The 12198-nt window shown below is 39.4% G+C and overlaps 1 protein-coding gene across 1 annotated transcript in view; it reads left to right on the forward strand.

Moving 5' to 3' along the window:
* LOC103260743 (contactin associated protein like 2) overlaps nt 1-12198 on the forward strand; it is a 528300-nt gene that overhangs the window by 230783 nt on the left and 285319 nt on the right. Inside the window, exon 3 of the mRNA XM_008058392.2 lies at nt 1744-1914. Within this exon, the coding sequence (XP_008056583.2) occupies nt 1744-1914 (171 nt within the window). The remainder of the gene's footprint in view (nt 1-1743; nt 1915-12198) is intronic.

Raw genomic sequence — 12198 nt, forward strand, 5'->3', positions numbered from 1 at the left:
ATCAAGCATTCTTTTTGTCTTGCTTCCACAAACACTTTATAAATGTTTCCTCTCTTGTCCCTCTCCCACAGGGGAGTACTGAACCCCTTGCATTCTGGTGCTGCCCAACTCATGGATTGCTGAATGCTCAAATAAACTTGTTAAGATTATAATATGCCTAAGTTTATCTTTTGATGTGCCACACACTTACTTAGATGTCACTATATTCTAGATGTCTCTAAGAACAGAAATAAATAGCATTCATTAAATAAGAGGGTGTTTTGGTATCTCATAATATAGCAATATTATACGTTTAATTTAAAATTATGACCTAAGTATAGCAGAACCAACACAAAAGTTACATTTATTTAAAAATAGTTCAGTTAACATTGTATCTGTGTATAATTTGCATAAAAGGAAGGAAAAATATAGTTTGTATATGAATAGAAACGAATGGAATGCACGTATTTGATTCATTGTGCTCTTTGGAGGAAAGATGTTACAAATATGGTTTTCTTTTAAAGCATACATTTTAGTTTTTGTATTAGAGCTAAAGGCTTTAGTAACTGCTTTAAAACATGCCCATATATCTTAGTCTTTAACTGTGATAGTAAATGTACTCAGCAGTGTGCACAATAAAATGTCTTCCCGAGAGATGCAATTGAGGGCCAACTCTTGATCTTCTATTAAATTCTTGGTCCATCTGTCTTGGTGGAATCTGAGTAATCCAGTTTGGTGTTTTTATTTTGTTTTATTTCGTGAACTGCTTTTCTCCTGGGAACACTGGCTTCTCTATCAGGCAATGAGTAGGAAGGGGCAGCAGATATGGCCACATCTTCTCCAAGAGCTCAAGGTGCAGAGCTGATAGCACCATTAGATGGGCTCATCCCATCACCCAGCCCCCCACTGGTTGGCGCTTCACCGGGAGTCCCCAGGAGGAAATGGTTACTGGGGAGCCACTCCTTTGGTGTCAACTCACCTCTGAGAGTTTGGAGCAGAAGAGGTGAAGAAGCTTCCCTAGCCCAGCCTGGTCACCTCTGCCTTGTCCTCAGCCCCTCACCTCCTCAGGGCTTCAGAGCTCCCCAGATATATTCCTGAAACACCTGTACCAGGTATCTGAGTGGCTGCTAGCACAGGAGAGGGCACTGATTCTTCCAAGGCAAAGGTGTTGAAAAGCAAGAGCAGAATACCAACAGCTCCTTTCTTATTTTATCATCCTTAGGTCTAGCTAAAGCTAAACCAATGCCACCAGTACACATACAGAACCCTCCCCCCCCCACCACAGGGCCCACGTGCAGTAACACTGGGGGCTTCTCTCAGTTTTCATCTCCGTTGGCATTTATCCCCTAAGGTTCCTCCAGGACACTTTGGTAGGAGGCCTAACTATCAGTGGCCACTGCACTCCAGTCTGGGCGACAGAGTGAGACTCCAACTCAAAAAAAAAAAAAAAAGGTTTTATATGCATGATATACATTTTTATTGTTATATATTTTATATACATTATATATTGATATTTAATTCATCGAATATGTTATCTATCAGTATTTTAAATATTCAAATACATAAATAAAATATTAGATATACACACATATAACTTGGAAAGTCAGAGATAAGTTTGTTGTGGACTTGGTGCAACATTGTTCGACAGAATGAGAGGAAACAAGAGTCATTGCCAATGGAGTTTACTAAACTCAAGAAATGGACATCTTTTTCATAAAGGGTTGATTATGGTGTGAGTTAACCTGCTTTTTTTTCTTCCCACAGGGAATTACTGGAATGCTGCCTCTTTCCCAAACCCTTCATCCTACCTGCACTTCTCTACTTTCCAAGGGGAAACCAGCGCGGACATTTCTTTCTACTTCAAGACATTAACCCCCCGGGGAGTGTTTCTTGAAAATATGGGAAACAAAGATTTCATCAAGCTCGAGCTGAAATGTGAGTATAAGTTCTTTGTCAACTCATAAGTAGCCACTTATATCATCACAGGCTGGTCTGAGTCCCGATTATGTAACTCCACTTGATTCAGACACGGTGGGTGGTTTCACTTGTTCCAAGAGCAGGACTGCAGGTGGGTACAAAAACTTGAATTTGGGTTCCAACCCCAGTCCCTGTCCTTGGGGTGCTCTCAAGGAGGCAGCACCTAAGGAGACTCCCAAGCTGTGATGTTCAAGAAAGATGAGGGAGATAAATGTGTATTTAAGGTTTCTTGTTTTGTGTAGTTGTCTCCAAGGAGATGGGGTAAAAGTAGACAGGGGATTGTGTAAAGTGGTCTGAGCAACAGGGAGTGGGGGAATAACATGAAGGAAAACAGAGATAATAAAGAAAAACATCTGTGAGTTTAGGAGGCCACCAAGCCCACAGTACTTGTAATTCCAGGAAACTCTGAGGCTGCAGGGTTGCTAAAGTGCCCCATGCCCACACACCCTCTAACAGTGCACTTTCTCACTGGACTCAACCAATCGTACAGGAACCAGCACAGGCAGAGCAGGACAGGTGCTGCTTAACTGAGCCAAGCTGGCCTTGGAGCCAACCCTCCTGAGGAAGTCTGTGGTTTGGGGACTTGGTTTGTGCAAGGTGAGGAGGAGGCCCGTTGCATTGGAGAAGTGCAATTCTTGCCTTAACTGGACCCTTTTATCCTCAGGACCTAATTGTAAATTCAGCTTTAGGAATTTATAATACATAGGACTTCCAGGTTACATGCAAAATGCTGAAACGAAGTGAGTCAGGGAGACCATGGACTGGGAGAAGGAGATCAACCTGTGTCCCTGTGACCTTCAACAAAACCTTGGTGTTATGCTCAGTATACCCAAAAGTCCCCACCCTGCTCCCCCCAATTCATCCCCTTTAACTGAGTGCTTATGTTACTGGGTCTGGTCAAAGAATTATCTCAATCCATTTCCCATTTCTGCTGGATCTCTTTTGGATTTTTTTTTCTAATGGTTGACTGTAATATAGCAGAAAGTACACAGACTTTGGAGTTAGCATTCTCAGGTTCAAACCCAAATCCTCAGGTACATTGCCTAATCTCTTTGAATTCCTGATCTAAAAAATTAGAATATTAATTAATGGGGTTGTTACGATGGTAGAATGCAGATATTCATAAAGCATTTAGTTCTGTGTCTGCTCATTGCAGTTCTGATCTAAGCCATATCTAATTGAAAAGAAGACTGAGGCTATTCTTGCCCTAGAATTAAACTAATTAGTTAAACCCTCTTTTTACTGAATTATAAGTTGGAATTGTTAAAAAGGGATTTTTACTTTCCTCAGTTAAAATTAGTTAAATCAAACTATTGTCTGGCTTCTGCATTATTTGTATCATATTTTTTAAATGTTTTATGACTGAAAAATAAAATTGACAATTCCATATTTGACTGCAATTCTATAAGTTTCTATGAAATAACTTAAAGTCCCTCGTCTTCATTTTTTTTATTTTATTAGATTAGAAAATATAGTGTTTTGTTTGCTTTTGTTTGTTTATTTATTTATTTTGAGTCAGAGTCTCACTCTGTCACCCAGGTTGGAATGCAGCGGCACGCTCGCAGCCACTGCAGCCTCGACCTGCTGGGCTCAGGTGATCTTTCCACCTCAGACTTTCAAGTAGCTGGAACCACAGACATGTGCCACCACGCCCAGCTAATTTTTTGGTTTATAGTAGAGACGAGTCTCTCTGTGTTGCTCAGACTGGTCTTGAACTCTGAAGCTCAGGTAATCCTCTCATATCTGCCTCCCAAAGTGCTAGGATTACAGGCATGAGTCACCACACCCAGCCAGAAAATATAGCTTATTTAGAAAGTAAATTAGAGAGAAAGAGGTGATTCACCTCCCTAAGTTAGGGGAGGGGGTCATCTTCATTTTATACCCTCGTGTTTTGTAAAGCTACACCTGGACAGGAAGGAAGACAAACCAAGCAAAGAGAGAACAAGGATTTCTACTCAGCCCTTGCATTAAAGAATTTCATTAATTTCTAATTATAAAAAGTCCTTAGCGATGTTTTTAAAGTTGTTCAGGTCTTTCTACAACGTGAAAACTGTGTAGCAGAAGGTGGGTTATAGCCTCATTTTGTCATATAGCTTACTTTTTTGGTCAAATACTTTACTTTGGGCAAAAATATATGTAGCATTCCAGATGCAGATTCAAGACTGATCTTTCCTTGAAGTACCCTGTACCTGATAATAACTAGTAAGGGTGAAAATATCTTTTTAAGATACCCCAAACGGCAGGTATCAGGTGCCCATCGTTACGTAGCATTTCCATTGGGGCTCAAAGGAGCCTTACGGAAGGGAGAGGCGGATTTCTGTATTTGAGAAATATTTCAAAGTAAACAAGAAACGGCACTTTCATGAAGAACATGAAGGGGAAAAATGGCCACGATTGAGGCCTGCTGCCATCTCATTGATCACATTTTTTTTTCAGTCGGATTCTTCGCTGTCAGGATTCCCGGGGCAGAGGCTAGAGAATTATTTCAGGCCCACTTCTCTGTGTGATGAGTCAGTCAGCAAACCTAACTAACTGCTCACAGCAGTGGCACAGTGGGGGCTCAGGGAAGGTGGTGTCTAAAGTCAACTTTTTCACACGGTCTCTCTGTTTTTCCCCCTTTAGCTTGTTAGGCTTTCTGATCTCTTTCTGAGAGGAATTCACATTTTGCTTCTCTGAGTGTGTCTCAAAGGAATTTTGTCACAGTTCATGGCTACATATTGCTTTCCAGAATAACAGTTCTGTTAATTAATTACATTGTGCCCTTCTGTCGAGAGTGGAAGATTCTTGACTCAGAGAACAGTGAGTTGGTGTACAATAAGTTAATGAGATGCCATTAACACCTTATGTACAAGTTAAAAAACACATAAAATTAGAGCAGTCTTACTCATTAGCATGCTTTAACAGTAAGGTTTTAACTCTATACTTCAGATATTTACTATTCTTATGCATTCATTCATTCTGTGAGTCTTTACTGAGTATCCACAACATCCCAGGTACAGTGCTAGGTGCTGATTGGACACAGTCAAATCTAGAGTGATTTCTTTCCCTCAAAGATCTTTCTGCTTGTTTTGGAAAGCAGGCAGACATGAGTAAATCAATGGTTATGATGATAGCAAAATTAGTTCCGCTTTATTCAGACTCATCATGTTGTAAGCCTTGTTCCAGGCATCTTACATGAATCATCTCATTACGCTCCTAACCGTCCTCCGAAGTGGGCACAACCATTCACATCTCCATTTTACTAGTGAGGAAACTGAGGCAAGGGGTGAGTAAGTTGCCCAGCCAAGATCACACAGCTAGGAAGCAGCAAAGCTGGTATGTGACTCCAAACAATTTGTGTCTGCCCTAGAGTCATTGCTGTTAACCTTAAAGCATGCTGCCTCCCAAACAGACATCGAGAAAGTGGCTGAGAACACCAAAGGGAATATTTAAACTTGACTGGAGTGACAAGGAGTGCTTCCTAAGGAATGGAATAACATTAATTAAATTTTGACGGATAAGTAGGAGTCAGCAAGGTGACGAAAGAGAGGGAATAGCAGGAGTAAGAAGGAAAAACTAATGTTTCAGGATAACACCAAATGAACAAAGGTGTTGAGGACTGAACTGAAGGGGCCAAGAGGGAACAGGTATAGCAGGGAGGGTCGGGACTAGCCACAGCAAGGCAGCTAGGGTTGAGCACTCAATACACTCTGCATGGGGAAGCAGCTGGCTCAACTTGACCCTGAAAGTGATGGTGATCGGGGGCATAACATGCTCAGATTTGCATTCACCAGAGGAAAGATTGGAAGCCAGACAAGAAGCGAAGAGGGCCTCTGTTAAGGGAGCGGCTGAATGAATGGAAAGAGAGGAAGACAACTGCGAAGCGTAATAGATATGAAAGATACATAAGAAAGAGATTCCACAGATATTTAACAAGGTCATCCTGAGGATTAAGTGAAAGGGAAGCTCCTAGGATGAATCCGATGTTTCCGGTTTTCATGTTGTGTGGGTGGGGCACCTTTTTTAAAGGAGTTTGACATTCCTGGACAAAAGTCAAACCTCATTCTGGACATTTTGAGTTTGAGCATCTGTAGGATGTAGGGGTATCTAGCCCAACGGGCATGCCTAAAAGATGCTGAATGTACAAGTCCAGAGCCCAACAGAGAGGTCTGAGTTAGAAACAAGTCTGGACATCACCATCCCTTAGAAAATCATCAGGAAATAAGCATTTGGTACCCTCAACATGGATGAGATTGCCCAAAACAAATGTGTAGAGAGAGGAAACAAGATGTGCAAGAAAGAAAATTATATTTAAGGAATAGGAGGAAAACAGAAAAGTAGGAAGACAGTGATATCCCAGAGACCAGATGAAAAAGGAAGGTCAAAAGGAAATTTTAAAAATAAAACAAAATTAAGAAAAGGAATGTCGAAAAGAAATTCTCGCTAATGTAAGAATATAAAGTGACCATCAGGTGTAACATGTGCGATCACTGTCAAAAAATAAGGAAGTCACTGGGGTAAGTGGAAGTGGATTTGGAGATCAAGGGGGGTGGTTTTGTTTATTGTGTTCTTGTTGTTTTAAGATGGTTGATGGTAGAGACACGCATATATATATTAAGGGAAAAAATATGATAGAGAAGGAGGATTGGAGATACAGGAATAAAGGAGACTGGCTGACAAGAGTTTAGTCCCTGAGGAAGTAGGAATGAGGGAGACTCAGGCTCACAACACCAAAAGGAATGAAGGAAGAGGTCCATGTAAAAAGGAGAGCATAGGCCACTGACAAGGAAGTACGTACCTTTCCAAATACCAGTTTTGTTTGTTTGTGTTTGTTTATTTGTTTGTTAGTATTTTTGAGACGGCAGAGATATATGTAAAAAAATTGGAGCAGATATCAGAAAACTGAGACTCTAAGCCTGTCTTCATTGCTAACAGCCATGAATACATCAGTATGCTTTTTCAGAGTTATCTCTAAGGGCAATTGACTTTCTACAGCCCTTTTCTGACTGATGTCACAGTCATAACCATGGTCTCAACAACACTGCACACCTGCTGTCGTCGCGGCATTGTGGGAGATGCCAGAGGCTCTAACGTGGAGACAAGAGAGCTCAACACTCACCTAGTAAAGGAGACAGAATACTCAAGACAGCATAGATACATCATTTTATTAAGAGTTTTCCAAGTACCAGGCTCTATCTAAAGCTGTTGCTGGCATTCACTTTTTAGGTTTCACAACAGCATGTTTTATCCCCATTTAATAGATACAGAGACAGGAGCATATGGATTACACCGTTGATTCCAGATGTGTCTGCTTTTGATCACTAAAATGTAACAAATAAACTACAATGATTGGCATAAAGTATTACGAACGTTCAGAGGAGAGATATATAGCCTATCCTGATGAGATGATGCTTCAGTTGGGTCAAAAAGAATGGGCAAAGAAGATAGCGAGATGGAGTAGCAGAAAATAATTCTAGGAGGAGAAGACAAGGGAAACAAAAATATAGAAATGGGGAACATGAAATGTGGTGCATATACACAATGGAATATTATGCAGCCATAAAGAAAGACAAATATATGGACTTTACAGCAACTTGGATAGATTTGGAGTTGATCATATGCAGTGATTTATCACAGAAACAAAGAACAGAGTTCCATATGATCTCACTCATCAACGAACCTTGAATAATTATAATGCTATAAGAAAGTGATCAGCAGTAGTGAGAAACTTTGGGGTTGGGATCGGCAGTTGAGGGAAACTGCTAGGAGGGGCATACCTCATCAGCAAGGGTACCTGCATGATCAATGTTTATAAACCTAACCCTGAAATGTACTCCACATCTTTATAATAAAATTTTTATTAAAAAGAAATGGGGAACATGATGGGTGTTTAGAAAATGGTAAACATTTTCTATTGTTAAATATGAAGTATGGTGCTGTTAGTAGAGGTTTTTAGGCAAGTTTCAGATCTGATTCTAGATATATGGTGATCTAAATATTCAAACAATATTTATTGAGTACATACTATGTGTGAGCCAAAAACAAACATAAGAAGAATAAGACATGGTTGCATTCCAGAGGTATACACACAATCTCAAGAAGAAGAGACTAGCAATTGCCAATATCATAAAACAACATTTTGAATAGAATGAAATAAATATTAGAGATGTAAGCAATATGTTTGATTATCCAGATGTGGCTACAATTACTTTAACCAAAGAATGAGAAAAGTTTCTTTAAAGATGAATCATTTTAGCCAGGCATGGTGGTCCACACATGTAATCCCAGTAATTTGGGAGACTGAGACAGAAGGATTACTTGAACTCAGGAGTTCGAGCCAGCCTGGGCAATATAGCAAGATATTTTCTCTACAAAAAAAAGAAGGAAACGTTATCCGGGCCTGGTGGCATGTGCTTGTAGTCCCAGCTACTCAGGAGGCTGAGGCAGAAGGATCACCAGAGACCAGGAGGTCAAGGCTGTGGTGAGCTAGGATAGTGCCACTGTACTCCATCATCCTGGGAGATGGAGTAAGACCCTGTCTCAAAAAAAGAAAAGTTGATATCATTTTAACTGAATCTCATCTATGACTGCAGTCATAGATGGCATGGACACATCAGAAAGGTGTGATTCCATTATATACCAATGCTGCAAGGATTATGGAATACAATTCATCTTTGTATCTCCAGGGTTGCCACAATGCCTGGTAGGGACCTAATACACACATGTTGAATGAATGGAGAGACCAGGAAAATCTAGGTGGAGAAGATCACAACTGAGGAGTTGGTGATCAGAATGGAGATAAAGAATAAGACATTGAAAGGTGGAAGGACAGGTCATGGTTGATGAAATCTTGGATTGAAGATTTCATGAGAAAGCACTTTGGTTGATAAGAACTAAGATGCATAATCGGGTCATTCAAGTGGAATTTCCTAGGCTGTGTGAAAGGGTTATGGAAAAATTCAGGCACTTGGAGGTGTAAGTGTTGGCTGATTATCCACAACCCTGTTGAGGTCATTACTGGCAAAGACAAGGGATAGCATGGACAGGAACCTATGAGACAGATGTTACTGTCCCAGTTTCAAACAAGGACAGCAATATGAACAGAGAGAGGATGTGTCACAGGAGGATACACTGCTGATTGAAGACTCTGGTGTCTTAGAATGGAAGAAGCACTGCGAAGTGCAGAATAGGCCAGCTGCTTTCCTGGCCCCAAGATAGGGGCAGGTGGGAAAGGGGTAGCAGTGCTGATGATTGTACACTAGGGTCCCCTTAAGGTGAACTGCAGTCAGAGGAAGGAAGTGATTAAAAGTGTTTTAATAATAAATAGTGGCAATATGGTCTTTATTTTTGTTTATCAATTTAAAAGGGATTTTAGAGGAAATTTGTGAAAGGGATTTGTGGGGAGGGAATTTCAGGAAAACCACCAGAAACTGTCTTAATGCTTTAGCATAAGCTTCCATGTTGAACAAGTTTGAGCTTTTTCAGGTATCAGGATGACTCAGAGGAAATATTTGCATTTAGCAGGCATATCGCCTCAAAAATGTGGAGGCAGCAGTCTAATGTCCTACTAATCTTAGGAAAGGGTATTAAGGAAAAGCTTTCATTTTCAAGATGCAGCCTTCTGCAATATACATGCTCAAGAAAGTAACAGAAGAAAATATTCAGCAATATATAGAAACTGATGAATCAGAAGAAGTAAACTAATGGCAATTTATCTGCCACTATTTCAGAATTGGAACAACTTTTTATATTAAAAGAGCTTCACTCTTGTAGACATGAGGACTGTCTTATTAACTGGGCTGTTATGCTGTTGGGTGTTATTTGGGATTTTTAACAAATATTGTGATTTTTTTATTAATACAACTCAGGTGTTAGCACCTTGATTTTTCTTTTCAATTATTGAAGCCAACTTAGGTTATCAACATGGATTTAGGAAGAATTTCAGTGTTACAACTACTTTGCAAGTCTATGGCTTCAATTTATATTCAAAATTTAAGATCTGAAGAATGATTCTGATTTGGTCATTACTATACTAAGAAAAAAAATTACACCCTCAAAAAAAATTTTAAAAACCTGAATATTTAATAGCAGCACTTGTGATTTTTTAAAAATTTCTACAACTTCCTGATTTAATTTTTTAAATTTGAAGCAGTGACAAAAAAAGTTTGGAAATTTAAACTAAAAATAAAATGTGTGCTATGTTAAGGCTATTTAATATATTAGTCATTTGACTTTTAAGTACTAAAAGATATATAAATAATTGGTAAATAAATTTAGATTCAATTTACTCAGATTTCTACACTGATTTCACTGAAGAGACAGTTATTTGAACATATGGCATAGGTACCCTAGGATGATAAGGATGCACTTTAGAATATGAAAGATGGGTTGTAACCATCTTCTTGGTAATAGTTCCCTTGCCTCTGGCTTAGATCCTGGACTCTGAGTACCCAAGGGCAGGATACTTCCAGTCACAACCAAAGAGACCGTTTATCCCTCCTCTGGGGCTCAACTTCTGCTTTAAAGATGAGGTGGGGTCAAGGACGTAGGCTTCCCAAGACCTTCCTACAGGCCTGGTGTCCTTAGAGTCTCCCTGTTAAGCTCCAGCTTATTTACATAGTCAAAGGCACTTTAGGGCAATAAAAAAGTAAACATCAAGAGGCAGGAGTCCCTTAAGACTACATTTGACATGCATTACAGTAGAGACTGATTTCTTTTATGTGTTGCTCAAGAATAAGCCAAAGAAGTCTACAAAGATAGAAGTTAGAACAGGAACTACCCCTGAGACAGGAAGTGTTGACTTAGGAGAGTATACAAAGGATCTTTCTTGGTGTTGAAAATATTCTCTATCCTGATCCAAGGAATGATTACATATGTAAAAAATTCTTCAGCTGTATACTTAAGATTTCACAGTTTACTATATGTAAATTATACTGAATGAAAAAATTAGAAAATAAAACCTCTGCTGTGAGAAAATCTTGAGTAACAAAAAGTTAATGAAACACTTGATTTTCCAACCAGTGATAGAGACCAGGATTCTAAGCCTACTGACCCAAGCTCAGTTCCTGAACCTCTCCAGACTTCATCATGTTCACTTGCAGAACAAGAATGTTGAAGTAGATCACCTTCAAGGTCTTTTCCAGTATTAATAATTTTACAAACCAGCTGGAGACCACCAGCATCATGAGGTTTACCACTTCCCATGCTAAGTGAACTCATAGCTAAGCAACAACCTAATTTTTCATGCTATGGCTCTCATTATTCTTAAAATAATGTGAGAGGTATACTAGGACAAATCGCATCTGCTTCAAATTCCATTCGGCAAGCATGCTTAAATGTAATCAGGAGACTTCCTAAAATTATTGACCCCTAGTTGTAAATGCTTATTAAGAATCCATCAGAATGATCCATAGGTACCTCAAGCTCATCACACTGAAATCCATCACTTTCACCCAAAATTTCTCTCTTGTGCTCCCAACTTAGTTCATGTCATCACTGTCTTCTTCATTATCCAGAGAAGAACACAATGTCATATTTAAGGTTTCATTAGCATCCTATACTGAGTAGACTATCTTGATGGAATACTGTATTTTTAATATAAAGAAATACTATCTTTCCTGTAAGTCATCATGCCAGTACAATCCCAGAGAAAGCATAAATTCCAACTAGTTGCAAAAAGCAGATGGAACATAGATTCAAAGATAATGAAATCTTTCCAACCTTCTCTCTCTATCTCCCATGATGGCTTTAGAGGTCAAAACCCCTGGATTCTTGATTCGAACAGGTTCATAATTTGTCTTCCTAACTCCAGTCTCTCTATCCTGATATCTACCTTTCCCAGTGAGGCCAAATTTCTACAGATCTGTTCCTGTTACTCCTTTCCTTGCAGACCATCATGGTTTCTCAATGCCTTACAAGACAAAGTACAAACACTAAAGCTTGGTTAGTGATTCAAGGTTTAACTGACTTTTTCAGTTTTCTTTCCACTCCATACAAACTCTGCCCCTCACCCATCCACACTGTGTGCCTGAGCTTGAACCACTTCCGACTACCATTATTCTCTGGACATCACTCATACTTTCCTAAGACTCCCTGTTTCTTTGCCTGTTCTGGAATTGTTTTCCCCTCGTTGAACTTCTGCCCACACAAATGATTTCTTTTTCTGCATCCCGACTTAAAATATAAAACATAAATAAGGCAGAAGTCTTTATTTTCCCAAAAATATCAAAATGTTTACAAGACAGTTAATTAAGTGTCTTGCCT

The sequence above is a fragment of the Carlito syrichta genome, unplaced genomic scaffold, assembly GCF_000164805.1.
Source record: "Carlito syrichta isolate Samal-C Ts95f unplaced genomic scaffold, Tarsius_syrichta-2.0.1 Scaffold303324, whole genome shotgun sequence".
NCBI lineage: Eukaryota > Metazoa > Chordata > Mammalia > Primates > Tarsiidae > Carlito > Carlito syrichta.